At 39.3% G+C, this 20,098-nt stretch overlaps 1 protein-coding gene across 1 annotated transcript in view; it reads right to left on the bottom strand.

Moving 5' to 3' along the window:
• Nucleotides 1–1,198: 1,198 nt before the first annotated feature.
• si:dkey-1j5.4 (leucine-rich repeat-containing protein 15) overlaps nucleotides 1,199–20,098 on the bottom strand; it is a 26,129-nt gene continuing 7,229 nt past the window's right edge. The window contains exons 3-8 of the mRNA XM_046061047.1: nucleotides 3,058–3,246; nucleotides 2,733–2,917; nucleotides 2,386–2,642; nucleotides 2,039–2,159; nucleotides 1,699–1,834; nucleotides 1,199–1,552 (exon numbers count right to left, since the gene is read on the bottom strand). Coding sequence (XP_045917003.1) covers nucleotides 1,362–1,552; nucleotides 1,699–1,834; nucleotides 2,039–2,159; nucleotides 2,386–2,642; nucleotides 2,733–2,917; nucleotides 3,058–3,241 — 1,074 coding nt within the window. The 5' untranslated portion in view covers nucleotides 3,242–3,246 and the 3' untranslated portion in view covers nucleotides 1,199–1,361. The remainder of the gene's footprint in view (nucleotides 1,553–1,698; nucleotides 1,835–2,038; nucleotides 2,160–2,385; nucleotides 2,643–2,732; nucleotides 2,918–3,057; nucleotides 3,247–20,098) is intronic.

Below are 20,098 nucleotides of genomic sequence, written 5' to 3'. Positions count from 1 at the left end.
TGCCCATGGTGGTGATGCTGGTTGTTTGGGTGTTGACAGGTGTCTTTTATACAGGTAACGAGGTGAGGCAGGTGTATTTGATGTAGATAATTGGTTGGGATTGGGGCTGTGTCTTAAAGAAAGACTAACTGGCTTGTAGGAGCCAGAATACTTGCTGTTTGGTAGGGGGTCAAATACTTGTTTTTCCTCATCAGATGGTTATCAATTTTAATAAATTCATATGATGTGATTTTCTGGAATTTTCTTTGGGATTCTGTCTTTCACTGTTAGAATGTACATATGATTAAAATTGTAGATTGTTGCATTCTTTGTAAGTGGGCAAACCTGCAAAATCAGCAAGGGGTCAAATACTTTTTTCCCCCACTGTATGGGCTGTCAGCATTAACGTGTTAATTGCGATGAGATTAAGGCCGATCATAACATGTTTTAATTGTGTAAATCACGTGTCAAATATTCTTGTTTTACACCGTCACTTCGTTGCACCCTTACTTGTTGTCATGCTACCACAGACACTTCCTACCTCCTGCTGCAGCCATGGAGATGAACAACAACACAGTCCTGAATGGCGCGTTTTACTTTAAGAAACTCCCAGACAATGTGGCAAAGCATTATTTTGGAGAGTGCAAGTCATATACATTGTCATCACCAGGGACAATAGTTGCACGCATATATAGCCTGTATGAAACAGAAAGCAGCCAAACTGAAACTCCTACTTAAAGCAAGTGCTATCTAATTGTTTAATTGTTTCAGCTAAACACAAAAATAATGTAGCTATGGAGTATTTTGTTTGTTATGCACTTTATAATAATGTGTGTACATTTTGTACATGCACAGAATTTTTGAGAGCAAGCTTAGGGAAGACTACATTTCTGAAGGCATTGATTGTTTTACCTCAATCTCATTGCACATCTTTTGATTTGAAATAATCACATTAATCTTAAAGTCAACTTCATGAACTAACTTTCTTTGCATTAATTTGATTTCCAATCAAGATACACTGGTAAGAATACAGACTTAAGAGATATAATAATAATGATAATAATAATAAAATTTTAATCATGTGATAAAACATGGGATTAATCGATTAATTATTGAAATTGAGTGATTAATTGCAATTAAGAAAAAATTAATCGTTTCACAGACCTAAAAAAAAAATATATATATATATATATAAATAATGCAATGTTTTTAGCTGAATACATGAATCTCATATGCTGCTTTAAGAAATCATTTAAGAAACAAGTTCCCTCTACAAGCACCAGCCCAGAAGTAGTAAAAAGATGTTTTGAGTAAAAGTATCATCATCTGAATCTTCATTGCACCCGAACCCACGCTGTAGTCTTCATCCAGGTTTTGTTGTGTTAGGCAAGGCAGAGCAACTTGTCAGCTTGGAGGCTGGAGAAGCTCTTGTTTCGGAGCTCTGGAGGACTTACACACCTCAGGGCATCCCGAGGCGAGAGGGTGGCCTTTGTCTGTCCCATCCAATGCACCAAGGAGATGATGTTACAGTCACACTGCCACGGGTTGTCATGGAGGTACAACTTCTTCAAGTCTGAGAGGGGTTAGAAAAGAAAAACCGTCACTAAAAGTGTTTCATACTGGTGTCAGTAAACAATGTAGTCATTTCTACATTTACTATTATGAGTCACTCATTTGTTCCTGTAAAAATGGGAAAGTGAAAAGGTAGGCTGGTGTTACCAGGCATATGGTTGAACATGTTTCCATCCACTGTCTTCAGGCGGTTTCCACTAAGAGCCAACTGAGAAAGCTTTCTTATATTCCTGAATACATCAGGTGGCAGGTGCTCCAGCTCGTTGTTCCTCAGGTAGAGCTCCTGATTCAACATTCAGTACATTTATTTTATTCTTGTGGGATTTAGTTGAATGCACAATAAGAATATTGCAATGCAGTCTCATATGGTACAACAGCCATGTGTAAGAGGTGGTTGAATTCAAATGGATATAAAAATATTTACTGGTATGGTTACCTAACTGTCTGAATTTACTGACACTGTAAACTGACACTGTCACGGTGTTACCTGCAAGTTGTCCAAGCCATCCAAAGCTAATGGGCTCAATGTGAACAGAAGGTTGTTGTCTAGAACGAGCATATCCAGAGATCGCAGCGGTCGGAATGCACCAGCAGGAATGTTCTTCAGGCTGGATTTGAAGAAATTAAGAAATATTTAATTAACACCAATACACTGTACAACAGGGTGGCACGACAGTGTAGTAGTTAGCAAGGTCGCCTCATAGCAAGAAGGTGCACTGCACATATCCACACTAGAAACTCTTTCTACGTAATGGCATCACTAAGAGCACTAGATTTGGCATTGCTAGGTTTATAGAAGCATCTACCAGAGGCGCATGGCCGATGTGATGTAACCTGTTATTGTCTAAGTTGAGGAACATGAGCTGTCCGAGTCCAGTGAAGGCCTTAGGAGAAATTCTCTGGATACGATTCAGAGAAAGGTCCAGAACTTTGAGGGCGATCAGAGGCTTAAAGGTGTTAGATGGGAGCGTTGTCAGTGCGTTGAGAGGCAGGTCTAAATCTGACAAGTTCCTCATTCCGGCAAACATTTCGGGTTTGAGGACACCAATCTGGTTCTGTCCCAGCATGAGGAAGCGAAGGTTCAGGAGGTCCTAGAGACATGGAAGGAACAACAGTTTTGTGGTCAGATTACTGCAGTGTGATTGCTGTACATTTAATCTATTCCTCTCCAGACTCTTTACCTTGAATCCTCTCAGTGGAAGGTCAGTGATGTGGTTGCCGTAGAGATTGAGAAGCATCAACTGTTTTGCACCCGAGAAAGCTGTGGTGTGGATGAACTTGATGGCATTTCGTTGCAGGTTGATACTTTCAATCTTTGGAATTGATCTCAGAGCATTGGCCTTCAGGTCTGTGATGCCATTCTCACCTTCAAACAGCATTGAGAAATGTTAGTGGTTGTGGTCCACAATGCTCATGTTTACTTACAGCAAATATCAGATACGTTATCAAGTGTCTAGAACATCACAACAATGAAAGGGATGATTTGATTAACCACAAGGTGCTCACCTAGTTTGAGGATCCAGGCATCAGGGGGTAGTTCGGAGGGAAAGGCACGAAGTCCCCTCTTGTGACAGTTGACCTCTGATTTATCTGGACCGGACTTCCTGTAGCATTTACAGACATCAGGACAGCCCTCCACAGACTGCACCATCAATAGGATCACCAGCATCAACCACATTAAATGCTGCATGTCCACTGCAGAGGGGAGGGTGCAGAAAGGGAGAGACAGTCAAAGAGATAGTCTTTGGATTGCTTCGATATAGAGAAAACAGTTATTTTGATTGGGAAATTTGAGTTTTATTTTGATATTGTATTTTACATTTTTTAGATTTCAGTGTATGTGATGGGGAACAAAATTCACAGTCCTCCAAGCAGAGGTATATTCTGTTTAAGTTTATCTGAAGCTGTTATGTTTTAGCAGACTGATTTAGTTGAACCAAGGGGCCATTTTCCAAAGTTACAGCTGCAACTATTGTATTTTGGGGACTTACTAAAAATGTTTGTACGTGCATGTAAAATGATATTAGGGGGGCGGTCCACCATCAGCTTAGTGTTGCATTGTTGGCTGCTGCTATATAACTGTCCATGTTTCCAGACTGCAGTGTGTGTGTTTTGGTCGTTCTTCCTGATCACGGATGGGGATTCCGCTCTGTAGCTGTTTTTGAATGACATGTAGCAGTGACACAGAGTGTTTATTCCACTTGTGGCAAAGTTAATATGTTGATGGAAGAAGTTCAAGTCTTTGCACCAATCTGACAGGGTACTCTGTACTCGCCTGTGGTGGGATGTAGACCGCTGTGACGATGGCCGATGTATATTCCATGGTAGAAAGTGCGGTCTGCATTTGACTGACAATAACTCCAGATCAGGTGAGCAGAAACGGGATAGCATTTTAATTTTGCCACTGTCACACCAAACCTTATTCACCATAAAGCACAGGCCTACTACTTTTTCTTGCCAGAGTCCTCTGTTCTGTCAGATAGTATACAGAAAAAGAGTCACCACATTACAGCTCCTGATGCAGGCACTGAGGTCGTCCCGTTTATTAACCAATTCCTGTACATTGGCTAGCAGGCTGCTTGGCAGAGAAGAACCATATGGCCGGGATCACAGCCAGTGTTTAATCCTTCCACATTTACCTGTGTTTACTCTGGTGTTTACATTTGAAAACCTCGACTGGCAAGATAGCAGAGTCAAAGTGGTGAGTTGACCATTTCCCTATCCTAATAAGTGACTCACAGTCATATTTTATCATTGCCCACTATAAATCACAAAAAGCACAACTAATATAAGCTAATAATAAAAATAAAGAGCATACATTTGCATAAATGTAGAGGAGCTAACGGCGAGGCAACTGCATAGGTCTTTGCCTCCTAGAACAGAAACAACAAAGCATGAGACCAATGCCAGGAATGTGGATTACATTACCCACATGTGCATTTGTCTTCAAAGATAACTTTAAATCGCCAAAACAAAACATTTTAGTGTATTTAGCCTAGAAATGGGTGTTTGGCTGTGAAATGAAATAATGAGATAATCCCAGCTTTGTTTAAAACATAACATAGCTAGAATCCCAAGAGCAATGTGTCAAAATGAATGGACATCTACTCTTCGAAACGGCAAAATGGGCATACCACAAGGTTCCATCCTGAGATTATTACTCTTTTGCCTGTACTTTAATGAGCTGCTAGACTGCTGCAAAGAGGTTAGGTGCCAAATGTATGCTGATGATGCAATCATTTATGTATCGACAAAGACTCCACAACAGGCTGCAGAGTTACTGGAAAGTGAACTGGTCTGTGTCTTGCAGTGGCTCCAAAATAACTTCCTAACGCTGAACTGTGCAACTATTAAAATGTTGCACATTAATTATTGATTAGAAATAGATGAAGTAAATCAGTTCAAATTTGTAGGTGTTAAAATGTGATGCACATATTAGGAAAGTGTCTAAGACTAACCTTAACTGTTTTTGATTGTTTGAAAATTTTGTTTACCTATAAAGGCCATGATTCTATTACATCTTTCTTACTGTGTACGGTCCAATCAGCAATGAAAGCTAGACAATATTGGATCAAAAGCCGATAAAATGACACCATTGTAAAATGCATTAGTATAACTATTAATCTAGCTTTTAAATGGCCTTTTGCCAGAGCTATTCAGCCAAATTATGTCGATATATAACGACAAAGGAGCAACTACTAGGGAGGGAGTTAGGGTAGACTGTAATCAGGAATACACAAAACATTTGATAAGTCTAATTTTCCAGTTAAAGGCCCACAGATTTGGAATACCCTGCCTTCAGAAAACTTTTTTTTAACGTTTTTAATGTTTGCATTTCCTGTATCAGTCTTTTTATGTGTATTTTTCATCTTTTGTGAAGCATAAATGAAGAAAGAAAGAAAAAAGCTATTATTATTACTGTTATTGTTATTATTTTACAAAGGAGTGGATTTTCCTCTTCATTTATAATGTAATTTTATGGAAAAAGAGTATCAAATAGGAAGCAGAGTAACAGACTAAGTGCCCACACTGAAACTTTGAAACAAAGAGCAGCTTTTCATCAATAAAAAAACATAACTGATTATTGTTTGAGCTGGCTAAAGTGCGTTTGATTTCTCCCACACGACTCGAAAGCTGTTCCAAATTGGAAAAAATAAAAGGTAAGACTGATTAAGGTAATTTGAAAGCAAACTGTTTTCTCCTGCTGGATGCCACTTACCTGAACAACAAAACAATACTTGATTCTCCAGATGTTTGTCCACTTTGTTTTTACCTTTCAAACAGGTCAAGTTAAGTTTTTCCTTTAAATATTACTTATAATATATATTCTGCTCTCCCTCCGTTCTGACACAGATAGATGAAGCAGCATATGAAGCGCTCTCTCTAACCAGCTATAAAACACATGCCAATGTAGTAGTGTGGGAACATAGCCTCAGCCTCAGCAGACAATGAAAGCAGTGTGTGAGACTCCCTCAGCCACAAGTTCTGCAATGTCACAGAGCCCAGCGAAATGTGGCATCCACAGATTATGGCACCAATCCACATTATACTGCCAGGTCTACTGACTGTGTGTGGAGTTTGTTTGAGTTGTGTGCGTGTGTGGGATGGTGGGTGCTTTTATTTTATCCTCAAGAGAACCAGCTTTGGGCAAACTGGACATTTTCAGCTCTCCAATTTTAAGGGTTAGTCCAATATTTAGGAATTGAGGAGTTCCAAGAAGTTTAAATTTATTATTAATTTATTATTTATTTGTAAAAGCATACCTCAACATTTTGGGAAATGCTCTCTTGCTTAATCTTATCGAGGGTTAGATGAGAATGTATGGTAAATATGACGTTACAGGCAGGCAGTTAGCTTAGCTTAGCACAAACACTGGAAACAGTTAGCTAATCATAGGAATGTTGGAAAACCTATTAGGGTAAAGAAAAATTAATTTATTCGTACCTTTAAACATAAAGGTCATAAAGAATTTTTTTTTTGCTGGGCTTTGTTTTGAAGGCAGCAGCAAAAACTAATTAAAAAGTTCCATTCATCACTATGTAAATGATTTACAAGATCCCAAAATAATGAAGTACTGTATGAATAATGAGAAAGATAATTGAAATATTTTAACAGCCAGAGTCATATCTGGTTTTCCTCACAGTTTAAGGCACAATGCTGCAATGATCACATATATGCAAATGTGATTTTCAAGATTCAAATCTGATTTTCATCCATCCTGTGACACTGAAAGTTATGATATGTATGGATTCATCTTTGTTTCAGTGAACAACTCAGCATTGCTGCTACTCTGACCACTCAAAGAGGTATTCTACTTGAAAATGTGTTCCAAACAGGAGATCAGCCATAAGGGAATCACTGGAAAAATTGTCGGTGTATTTTTCCACATAAAAGATCCGGGGCCTTATTTATGATTCAATGCGTAGGATTGACGTCAAAAAGTTGCGTCTGGACAAAACACAGAGTGCTTACACACAAACACATTCAGATTTCTAACATATTGCAACTTGCACGTCCCGCACCAATTTCCCTTTAAAAATCACAATCATCTCCAAATTTGTGAGTGAGTTTTTTGTCCAACCCTTTTAACAGTGTTAGTTGCCTATAAATATCCAAAAAATAAATAATACAGTATTAACACATACTAACTGCATGAAGACAGTAACGGCAAATTCTGACAGAAAAGAAAAGTAAGAAATTTTACCCAGTGTAAAATTGAGAGGCAGAAGCAAGAGATAAGACACTGTTTGGTACACAGAGTGAATGTCCCCCAGAGGAAACGGGATACCGGGGCTCCGCCACGTTGGTGAGCAACTTGCAGGAATGAAACGAGTAGTGATGGAGGTGGAGTGACACAGATATGCAAGACGTACAGATGACTTAGGTCCGTAATTTGTATTTCCTCGTTTAAAAATACAGTAAACCAAATGTATTCAAGTTGTGTTAAAACATTTATTTAGACAAACAAATGAGACATTATCTATTGTTTTGTTGTTTTTGTCGGTGGCGTCTCCTCTGCACCTTCTGCGTCTCAACCCTTCAGCGGCCAAGTAGATGCTGTCCTACAAACAGAGACGCCATCGACTTCATTAAGAAGATTACCGAGGAGTAAAAAGAAATAAGACTTATTTTATGTGATCTAAACTGTACACTCAAAGATCTACTTATAATAATTTATATTAATAATAACGTTTTTTTAATAATCCCAAAGTTTGCTTTGAAAGTCTTGTACGCCTTCTTGTGCAATGTTTATAAATGAGTCCCCTGAACTTTTTCATTCGGCCACCACATTAAAGCTGCATTAAGTAATTTCTGACAAAAGGTTTAAGGTTTCATCCGTAGATGACCGAACTGATTTAAAGGCTAACCACAGCATTAACCTTTCTGGTTGTGCAAGTTACATGTTTGTAAAGGTTGGGCAAAACCTTTTAGGGGAAGATGATTTAAGTCCCCCAGTTTAACGCACCAGATGAAATAGAAATGTTTTTTGCGTTACATTATATATAGTCGTTGGTTTTGTCTTTAGATGACTGTAAAATTTGGTTAAAACTGTTATAAATATTTGAGGTTCACAAGACAAATTAAATGAATGGAGTGATACTGATAAAAGTTTGACATCAAGACAGCCAAGTCTTTTCCTGACATTAACAGTTTTGCCCACCATTTGTTGGAGTTTTTTATCAAGTACCAAAACCATTATCAGATTGCTGTCAGGGTTCCACTCAGTGAATGTCAGGTTTCAGAAGTTTTTCTGGCTTCTGTTTGCAATGAACTTGTCACACATCCAGAAATAATTTGTTCTGCCATGCAGTTTAAAATATCTTTATATTGCATCATATTCAGCTTTCTTCATCAGTCTATTTTTAAATTAATTTTTGCCATTTCTTGCTAGGTCCCTTCTGTGCTCACAGTTTGATATGGTTTAAAGCTGCACAGAGCTGCAGAATGAATTGTTGATTTGCAATGCGATCTGTAGTACTAACAACCATTTAACACCACAAGGAGACATTTGGTGTTAATATCAATAATAGTACTGATTAATGTAGCTTGAATCCCTGTTTAGTATACAGGTACATGTGTAATTAAATTTAGTGGGTGGAGCAAAGGGACATCCATTTTTCTCTCAATTTCATATTCATCAGCCAGACTAAAAAAGCTGAACTTTTATAACCCATGGATTGAGGTAGCACATTTTTCCCTTTGGCAGTTAGTAACAAATTGTTCCACAGCCATGCAGATGCAGCAGCGGCTGCAATGTGAAAGTGGGTCAGGACAGTAATTCCTTATGAGAGGAGAGCGCAGAGGAACTGCCAAACATGTCACTCTCAGTTACACAGCAATGAAAAGACAAAGGACTCTGTGTATGGAGAGAAGATGGGGGGAGGGTGGGGGGTGGGCAGAGAGACTCATAGAATGGAAAAAAAAGTAAGAGACAGAAGGAAAAGCGAGAAGAACCTGGAAGGAAACAATGCTGGAGAAGGTCAGAGAAGGAGTGGGAGGAGAAAGAAAAGATCAGAGTGGAAACAGTGCAAAAGACTGATAGGCCGAGCAAGCAAGAATAAATGGAGTGGTGGAAGAGAGTGCAGGCCAAGACTGAGCTGTACAGCACGACGTTGGGATTAATCGGGACATGTGCTGAGGGAAAGAGGCAGCAGTTAGACAGCTGTGCTGACTGGACTGATTCTTTTGTCAGAGGAAGAGGAAGATGAAAGATCCTTTTCAACCCTGGCCAGCACATACACACAAACGCATATACACAGTAGGCAAGCCATCTGGAAGAGTGTCATTAGCCAGACTTCACAAAGATAGGGAGGGAGACGAAGAGCAGATAGGAAGAGAGACAGAGAGGTGAGAAGGCAGAGAGCGGCTGTGTGTCTGTGCAACAGAGGCAGATAGTACAGCTATAGCTTATTCATCTGTGTAATAAAGCTCCATATGCCTTTTTCACTGAAGTTTAGGCACAGATCTTACTAATGACATTGACTATGACTCTGTTCTATTCAGATATCACGGCAAGTCATGACAGTGTGACAGTGAGCCAGCATGACCTACACCAGCAACCTAAAACTGATTTTTATCATCATATTCATTTTATTATTCTTCATTAAGGACCAATGGACTGGAGATGAGTGCCAAAGAAAGGCTGAATCGGAAAGTATTGAGAGACAAACTAATGCTCTGTTTCTGGCTTTTCATTAGATTTGTTGACAATCAGGAAAATACGGAATGACACCAGCGTTATCCTTTAAGCCCTAATAAATAACAGAATTCTGTCTTTACTTAGTATGATCAATACCGTGATCAATACTATAAAATTATATCATTATTATGTCATGATCAACCTAAACAAATGCAAAAATGTCACCAAAATGTAGGCTGTTGATTTAATCCGTCACTAAATCCCTGGATCCAAAGTAAAATTAAGAGAAAAAAAGAAAAGGGGGAAAGCAGAAGGAAAGTAGTAAGAAATAGATAGAGGAAGACAATTAAAAAAGAGATTCAAAGAGAGAGAGGGAAGAGCAGACAGAGCTGATGAAAACTGGCTGATAAATGCCTCCGTCTCTCTCCACACAGCCATCTGAAGCTGTTTACAGCCACTCTACCCACAGCAGATGGCCATTCATTTTGTGTGGCAAGCTTCCAATCCGATCCAATCCAGTTAATGGCCCGATGCCATCAGATCAAAGCTAACAGTGATCAGATGCTTTTTCATGGAGGAGTCCGTCATTTGCAGTGTCTCCCAAAAGCTTGACTGTCAATAAATGGCTACTGTAAAAGGGATGGATGCATTCACCAAGTGCTTATTATTGAGAAGACTGCAAATGGTGACAGTAATTTTTCTGCTACGCTGGAACGCACTCCTCAACATCAAAGGGGGGCAGTTTATGAATTCAGAAATTAGTTCTCAGGTTTGCGACAAGCCAGGTAGTATCAGTGAACATGAATGGTGCCCTTCCAGTGTCAGCAATTAGCTGATTAAGATGCTGCAGTGTTATGAATATGTATGAATAGGTATTCTGAAACTGCTCCAATATTGCAGGGAGATGGCAGGTGCGACTATGAGAGCACCCAAAGTGGACATTCTGTGGATAACATCTGTTATTAGCAGCAGTTCTAAGGTGAAAGAGTAAAACGCCAGCACTTAATTTATAGTTTGAACTCACCAGAATGATATAAATACATTAAACATTATGTAAAAATGCTGTGACAAATCTGACTTGAAGGTGTCACCCTCACACTGCAATGTGCATCCGATGACATGGGAAAACCAGTATGGAGTACTTGAGTACTTGGAAGCCCGGCTGATTACAAGGGCCCACAAGGGACAGCAACAAATGGCGGCATTATTTAGAGATGTTTGCACAACATCGCTGTTATACCCCACCATACATTGTTGTGTGACCGCAGAGCACTCATTCTCCAAGATCAAAGTACAAGGTAGATTTATTTGTCTCATTACAACAGGTTGTAAAGTGAAATCGAGTTTGTAACTCCCTTCTGCTACATAGCAGACAGTAAACAATAATACAAAAAACAATTGTAAAGACTGTAAACAGAAAATAACTATATTCAGTGTGGCAGTGCTGAGGATGAATTAGAGTCTGATAGCTTGTGGGAAACACTGCTTTGCAGTCTGGTGATGTGGCAGCAGAAACTTCTATCTCTCTTCCCAGAAGGCAGCAGGGTGAACAGGCTGTGGCTGGGTGGGTTCTGTCATTTAGTATCCTTAGATTAGATGTGGTCTTATATAAGGAGCAGAATGGGACAAGAAAGAGTTTAGTGGACTGGCCATACTCTCAATAGAGAACAGCAATGTGAGGAATTTGGACTTGTGTTGTAAATGACTTTGCTGAGCGAAAAGCCCACAAGATGAACTTCTAATGGGTGTGTACAGGTGTCTCTTTATTATGGAGTGGGCTCATACTGTAATCTGTGTCTGTGATAACATATTGGCTGCTGTGCTATTGATGATGAATTGTTTATGTCATCAGATGCCATCATCTATTCATTCATACCGTGTAGGCCTATAAGGAGTTGGTGTGCTTTTCTTGATCGTTATTTGTTCTGTGGTTATTGACATACTGTGTAAGTGACTTGTGTTGATTTATTACTGTATGCTGGCTAAAGCTATTTCAGTTGTTTGATAGTCGGAGACAGCAGGCTGTTGCGTGGAGTCGTGTGTCTGTTTGGCCGTACGAACACGAGCATGCTCTTTGGGGCGAGGGGCAAAAAAAAAATCCGCTCTCAGGCCAGTCACAATAATGGTATGCTGCTGCAAAGAGGAGTTAGAGGTATGCCACCATGAGGGAAAATTGCTTCTCTCTCTTGCATTTTTGCTGACAAAGGGTAACAAACCTCACTTCCTCTGCAAAAAGATTGTCTTTTTTGACACAGATTTGATGGAAAGTGTTACATTTCAAAAAAGCGGAAGAACAAAGATCGGTAGTTACGTACTGTAACTCCGGATTCTATGAGTATGGGCTTCGCCCTCTAAGGCTATCGCTACTTGGTTTACCCCTCCGTGCGCCTGCGCAGCACTGGGAAAAGTTGTCTACACCCACCCACATTGTGGGCCTCTCCTACGTCCGCACCTTGTATATATACACACAATGGTGAAACCTGGCCTTCGGCTCCCAAAATGCCTTTTCTTCAGCACTGAGAACCAAGGTCCAGTGAGGCCTTCAACTTAGAGGGCTGTGCCTATACTCATAGAATCTGGAGTTACAGAACGTAACTACCATTCTATTTTGTATGGGCTTCACCCTCTAAGGCTATCGCTAATCGGTTTACCCCTCTGTGCACCTGCGCAGCACTGAGCCTTTGGCTCGCATTTTTCTTCACACATCTAGTTTTTAGGATGCTGTGTCCTGGTCAAGACTGGTGTTGACAGAGGCAGATAATGTCTGGAACAGTCAGCACTTGAATACTGCTATACTGTTGCACAAAAAAAACTATAAGATACACACAAAATTAAAGCTGCACACAGCGATGACCAGGCCCTTGTACTGGCAATTTATCATGATTAGGATGCATAAAACCAAAACAAAGTCTAAAAAACTCCACAGAGCCTAGTGAAACTGCATAGTTTCATCATATTAAACATATTCATTTAATCTATGATTGACAATAAATATTGATTTGTTGCTTTGTTTGCTTCCATTTCAGAGTTTCTTTAAGGTGGTTTACTGGCAGTTTTCTCATTGTGCAAAATAAAATAAAAAAAAGTCAGCTGCTAATTGTAAAGTATGACAACATGAACATTCTTGTTTTACTTCAAATCCAGGCACCGTATTATGTATTACAACTGCAGCTATGACTGACAGCATTCACGTTTCACAGCCTACTGTTAAAAGAGCTTCTGCGATGAGATGCTTTGGGTGCTAACAAAAGGCCTTCTGGGTGGGTTTCTATCAGACAGATGTTTACTGTAATGATGCTCAGGCAAACATGGCCAACCTAAGCACCGGCTCAAGCGGCTGAGTCAAATCAACCATTGTCTATTTAAAGGAAGACTTTGATTGTTCCCTGCAGGCTTATGGCTCATCCCACGTTAGACCCCGTGCTCTGTCTCCTCTCAGATTTACTATGGGAACACTGAGCCTGCAGGCACACCACTAGACCATAATGAACGCACATCATCACCATGGTAATGGGAAGCATTGTGTTCTGCATGGCTCTCTAGCAACACCTACTGCCAGATGTTGGACAGTACCTCTCATTGTATTTAGAGGGGGTTCTGTGTAAATGTTTTATAAGGCACTCCAGACTTATTTTGCTTGAAAGGAGTAAGTGTACAGAGGATGTAGGATATTTTGATACAGATTCCACTTCTACTACAATCATCTTCTTCAGAATTAATATTACATCTGTTACGCTCCTACATGTAATTACAGTGGTGTACAGAGATTAGGGCTGTCTGAGAAAATGTTGTGCCGGGCCCCTGTGGCCTCTAGAAATGTGTGGGCCCTTTCCCCTAGAATCAGACATCTATCCTGATGTGGAAAATAACCTTAGCACTGCAATTTCTGTACAGGGTAAAAAACTAACAAACTGTACAAAATTGACAAACAAACATGCATAACTGCTGTTTTATAGAAATATTATGGATTACAATTTTAACTGTAATTTTTGCTGCCTTAAGGACTGAGGCCAACCAAGGAGCTGTTAGATGTGGGCAAAAGATACTCTGCCTCTCATCCAATGTCAGCTGGGACCGGCTCTATCCCCCTGTGACCTTCTAAAGGCTAAGCAGGTACAGTAAATGGATGGATAGATGCTTGTGATGCTACAGTGACTTCATGTTTACATAGTATATTGAACAACACTAGAGACGTTTCCTGGCAACTGATTTACACATTATTTAAGTCTTTAAAAGCATTTCTTGTGTTTTAATGGTGCAACATGATTAAGTAAATCACTTGTTTGAAACTAACTGGTAGTCAACAAGAAATTAGGAATGACTTAATGCACAGACTTGGTAATGGATTTACAAAAACCTGGTAAAACCCAATCGATATTGTTAAAAGCAAGGCGCAGTACTGAGGACATAACCTCAGTGTGTCCTCAGTGGTAGCTACGGCCCCATGCACAAGAAGTGTCAGTATTAGTATGGGAATACTTACCACGGTAGTTCAATCTAAATGTCTAAATTTGAAAAATGTTCTAGGAAACTAGCTTTGCATGTAGCTCTGTATGGTTCTAATTTGTTAGTTTCAGCAATGTCACATCTGCAGGACTTAGTATTCATGGCCAGAGAAGTCCTTCTAATTATAGTACAACTAGAGGGACAAAAAATGTTCCAAATAATCAGCCTTGTAGCAGTGTGGCGTCCTTCCAGCAGAGGACCTGAAAGCAAATTTTTTCTGCCTATAAGACAGATTGTCTTCGAGCTTTAGATGTGGTCTAACTAAGGTTAGAGAGTTACCATGCACCTGCTTCAGATCCCTGCGTCAAAAACATGAAAACCAGGTCACACTGCATCTTATGTAAAAAAAAAAATAAATAAATAAATAAAGTGTCCATCAAACTCTTGAAATTATTCAGCACAATCCACCTCGCTAACACCTCTGACATCTAGCCTTCAAAAGCCACAAGAAACAAGCAGGCTGATTGAGCCATCTGCTGTGTGTGTAAGTGTATGTGACTGAGGTGAGTCTGTGTTTATGCTGGTGTGTGTAGTTGTACACAGTGCACTGTACCTGCATGTGTGATTAAAACCAGGGTTGGCCTTTTTGCATCCTGTCTAAGCTGTTTGCCTGCAGCGTCTGTCACAGTGTCTTCTCTGGCAGCAGTGTACACACATCCATGTGGCCTGCTTCTGCCTTCCTGACTCATTTCATATTCAAACCAAGGTAAAAGTTCTTTTTCAGTGAGTGCTGAGATGCTGATGTGAGTTTTGGGCTGTTTTGCCACTTTGACCTGCCTACAGCAGGCTTGGGTTGTTAATTGTTCTGGACCATCCATAATATTAACCAAAAATTATTTTTGTTTATAATGAGCAGTATGTTTTAAAATCATGTTAACACAAATTTGTTTTAAATCTGTGTTTGCTGCTCCAGTGGACACTATTTATTTTACAGTAAACGGCTCTAGCAGAAAGTAAAGGTCCTGAATATGCTACCCCTAATACAAAGTGAGGAGAAAGCAAATAAAAACATAATTAAGAAAACTGCAAATGTTTACATACTGAGTTTTTATCGTATAACATTAAAGAGGTACTCCATCAATTTAATATTGCACTGCCATAAAGTTGGGGGACTTTAAAACGTTTTAAACAAAAAAAAAGGATCCAAACTTTAGCAGCAGATGCTGTGGTATGGTGATTCAAGTGGTGGTGGGTGGTGAGTCAACAAGTAGCATGGCTTCATTAGACTTTCACTGACTGTTAATCTCACAGTGGAAGCATTACAGTGAAACAAGGATCATGCCATTTTGGCGACATGGGGGCTCAACGTCTGATTTTACTTTATTTTGTTCTACTTTTACAATACACATTTCAACGTTTAATGCTGTAAATGAACATGTAAAAAGAAAAATTTTCACTTGCTGAAGAGACAGAACCTCAGCTTCACTGGTGTTGTGCAGAGTTGTACGCACCTCGCCGGACTTTCGGATAATTTATCACCGTTGATGAACCAAACAAAGAATATTTTATCGTTTTAAAATAGCCGGCTATTTGAAATAGAAACGTGAGGAACCGTGACCTGCATGCAGTTGTCGGCAGCAGTAACGCACGTAAAGAAAAGTCCTTAGTCGGGGACAGCCCTACAAATGTCACAGCAATCCATCCAATTTTCAACCTCAAGGAAAGTCAGGAAATCACTAATGTGGGCTGGATACATTATATGGAAACATAATGCCCTTCTTAGAGCAACACCATTAACATGGCTAAACCAACTAAAATGACATTGATGATTTTGTGAGGGCTCAAAAAAACTACTGTTCACTAGTAAACTTATCTGCATGTGTAAATCATTGTGCCCTTTAACTCACTTAGTACTACAATACTTAAGTAAAAGTACAGATACCACATGAAAAATGTTACACAAGTAAAACTAAAAGTCATCAAGTATAAACTCAAGTAAAAGTAATAAAGTACCTGGTTTTAAAAATACTTAAGTAATCAAAAGTAAAAAGTATTACACATTCAAATGTATTGCTCTTACAAAGACCAACCTCTCTTTTTAAATTCAAGACAGGTTTGAATACAGCATTATAAGTTGGGGAAGGAAAACTGAATCAAAAGAGGAACAATGAATATTTCCTATATGTAGGGGGGTTAATCTGCGTTATTGCTCTGCTGTTGTGGTGGTATCCCCTTCAGCCCATCTGACAGACACAGAACCCTGTGCTTTCATCTGTTTTTGCAAATTAACTCTTTGTAGAGTAATATGGCGGAGTATGGAGTATTGAATGGAGGATTTATATTTTTACGAGAATACTATTCTATCATGTTTACATAAACACGTGGTAAACAGCAGATGTCGTGTTATGTTTTATAAACAAGAACTACTCTTCAGTGTGTTCTCTGATCAGAATGGATGTTGTTACGGTCAAATTAGCTTATTGTGCTGGGTCCTGCAATTCTTGCATGCGTCTATATTTAAGCATTGCTTTTACCATTAAGATCACAGACACAATTTTTATATATCAGATGTTAAGAGCAATGTCTTGACATAATTTCAGTGGTGAACAATTCCCTTAGTGGGAACAACAAAGTGGGTCCTATTGAAACTAATACAACTGAAAACTATACCACCAAATTAGGCCTACTATCTATGTTAAAATACAACAGTATCAGTCACTTGGAGCCATATCAAAGCAACTGTGCAAACAATTTTTCATAAGTATAAAGTTCATGGCACAGCTGTGTCACGGCCACAATCAGAAATACTGTTGCTGGGAGAAATTCATTCAGGATAGTCATGGGTCAACCAAGAACCACCAAAAAGCAGGTCTGTTTTACATTACATCCAAATAAATCAGGAAAACCTAAACTCATCAGCCAGAAGGTTGGGTCTTGAATGCAGCTGGGTGTTTCAACAGCACAATGACCGCAAACACTCATCAAAAGTGGTAAAGGAATGGCTTAACTCAGGCTACAATTAAGATTTTAGAATGGCCTTCCACATCAAGAACATGTGGACTTTGCTGAAGCAACAAGTCTGTGTCAAATTTAGTTCAACTGCACCAAATCTATCAAAAGGAGTGGTCAAAGATTCAACCAGAAGCTTGCTAGAAGCTTGTGGAAGGCTACCAAAAGCGCCTAATTGAGGTAAAAATGTCAAAGGGACATTTAAGCAAATGGCAGTATGGTCCTGTTCTGGGTTCTATCTGACCTTCCACGTGCCTATGTGGAAAAGCCCATCCATGAGCATACATGGAAGGCCCCAGGCAGAGAGTGGTAGGAAAGAAACCCTGTACAGAACATGCTGAATTACGTAGTAATCAGATACAAAATGGCACTGAAACACTGTTAAATGGGCTGAAAACAGTGCGGTTTATTGTAAGGCTGCGGCCTCTGCTGCTCTGTGTCGCCTCTGCACATGAACACACATGTGGGCTTACACCCACAATCAGCGGCCAGCGCAGAGAAAGGCTACAGTGGAGACGGTGAAGTGAGGGTAACCCTGAACAACTCAAGATGGTTGACAGCTAGACTTGTTACTGTTGTACGTGCAATAGAACCTCACAAGTAAAGACAATACTTTATCTGTTTAACAAGCACAAACATGTAGAAGGTGTTATTTGATCTGTCCACGTCTCTCATCCTCTGTTATAAAAGCCCACCGCACTGACGCTAGCTTGGCAATTAGCTAAACCAGGGTGTCTGCGGGGTCTTTTTGTCAAGTCAATTTAGCGAAAATTAAGGCCATTAAAAAGTATTAAAATGTCTTAGTCGCAATTTTTTTCAATGTGAAAATCCTGTTTGTTCAAAAATTTGTTTGCTAAAAAGTGTAGACAAATGTATTTATTTATAATGCATAGCCAAAAATACTAGACAGGCAGTGAGCAACTGTGTGATTTTTTTCTGAAATGATTTTTTTGGAGCGTTCAAGAGTGAAATAGGTGCACGGTAGATCCCTACGCCTATTTCACTCTTAAACGCTCCAAAAAATAGATCCGTGCGAACCGGAAAATGAAGTACAACCGACCGTAATCTCCCATCCCGCCGGACCCACAATGCTAATCGTCCAAAACATAGTCGGAGTGGCAATCAGGAGTAACGAGATTAACCTGGTTGGCCGGTCGCTCTGTGGCCACTTGAACAGTCCTGTTCCTCAGAAACAAGAGCGAGATGCGCCACCAGCAGCTGAATCGGTAAGATAGAAGACAACAGGGAAAATTAAACGAGCTTGTGGGTTTGGCTAACGTTAGCTGGCAATTTAGCTAAATCGGTGCCTTTTATTGAAACACATTCAACTTCTCATAAAGCCGATGCTCTCGTCAGTGTCACTTTTTGTGAACAGATCAATCACAGCCTGGATGGAGCGGGATTTTAAAAAAAGTTTGTGTGTTGCAACAAACTTTATAAATGTTGAACTCAATGTTCTGCATAAATGGGTATGATTATTGACGATTTAGTAGCCTGCCCAAAATCAAGGTTGGAGACTTACATAGCCTAGAGCATTATTCTTGCACAAAGTTAATGAATAAAAAAACAACCAAACTGAAACAGCTGTAATTTGAATTAATGTTATACTAGTGGTAAGTTATATACTATTATATGAAATTATATTGAATATAGTAACATAATGAATATATTAATATCAAACTTACAGTTTACTATTAAATTAACAATATACTTCATATTTAATGTTATAATATTATGCAAATACAGTCATTTAAACTACTTCCTCCTCCAGGTTGTGCCTGTACTACACCGCCTACACTACTTAAGTTATTCATCACTCCGTTTATTCTCTTCATCTTTCCTCCCTCAAGGCCTATTTGAATTTTGTTGTATTGATCGAGTGGTCGATGAAAGTTATCACACATATCATTGCAGGCAAGCTCACATCTAGTTTAAACCAACTAAAACACAGTATTACACCTTGTTTCACATGACTTGCTGTAATGTTGTGTACATAAACGTCATAGCTTATGTAAGACAGTTGCTTTTCGCAGGAAATCTGACCAGTCCTTCACATAGAGAACAGTTGGCCCATACAGGCTGTTATAGGCAACTGAGAAAGTTGGTGAATGCCTCAATTTTTAGGTGGCGTTACAACCTAATGACATATAGGCAATAAAGGTTATAAATATATTTAAATTCCTTTTAAAAACTGAAATGTCCCTTTTAAAGGTGTGTGGTTGATTTAATCGTTTACAGCTCAAAGCGGCGCGGCAATCTTAAAATAAAGTCTTGAATCTTAAAATAAAGTCTTGAAAAGGTCCTAAAAAGGTATTGCATTTTTACTTCAGGATTCCTGTATATACCCTGTAAATGAGCTAATGAAGCTGTCTGTAATTGAACTGTTTAGCTTAGATTGCCATGTAGCTTCAATTTGGCAAATAGTTACCTGAAGTGATCACAGCAGAGACAAAAGGAAGGAGAACAGGAGGAAAGACTGATGCCATATGCAATGTCTTCTTCTTAAAAAGTGAAAAACATCCGTTAACATTGTTGATTCTTATGGCTAACTTCTCGGATAGAATCAATTTCCTGATATGATTCCAATAATGAAATATGCCCTATCGGATAATAATAATAATTATAATTGCGTGTGAATGGATTAGTCAAATGTTCCCCTTACTTACGAAGAACTACTAACTATTTCATTTGTATGTGGTCACAGATCCAATCCCCACAGAAAAAAGTGCCATCCTGTTGTTTTATGACAAGGGGATGAGATAAAAGACCCCCTTGCGGGATCTGCTGCAGTGGCTGCAGGGCTCCCAGAGGGAATTGTAAAGGTAACAATGGATGTAGAGGGTGTATTAGGGAATCGCGTTTTCTGGGTATCGTGCATTGGTATGTGGAACTTTGGGGATATAAAAAGATTTTCATTTAACCATGAACTTTAACTTTCCCTTTTCAACTCTA

This window comes from Micropterus dolomieu, linkage group LG10 (assembly GCF_021292245.1).
Source record: "Micropterus dolomieu isolate WLL.071019.BEF.003 ecotype Adirondacks linkage group LG10, ASM2129224v1, whole genome shotgun sequence".
NCBI classification, from domain to species: Eukaryota; Metazoa; Chordata; class Actinopteri; order Centrarchiformes; family Centrarchidae; genus Micropterus; species Micropterus dolomieu.
The sequence above is the reverse complement of the archived record's forward strand: the minus strand, read 5'-3'. Positions and strand labels throughout refer to the sequence as shown.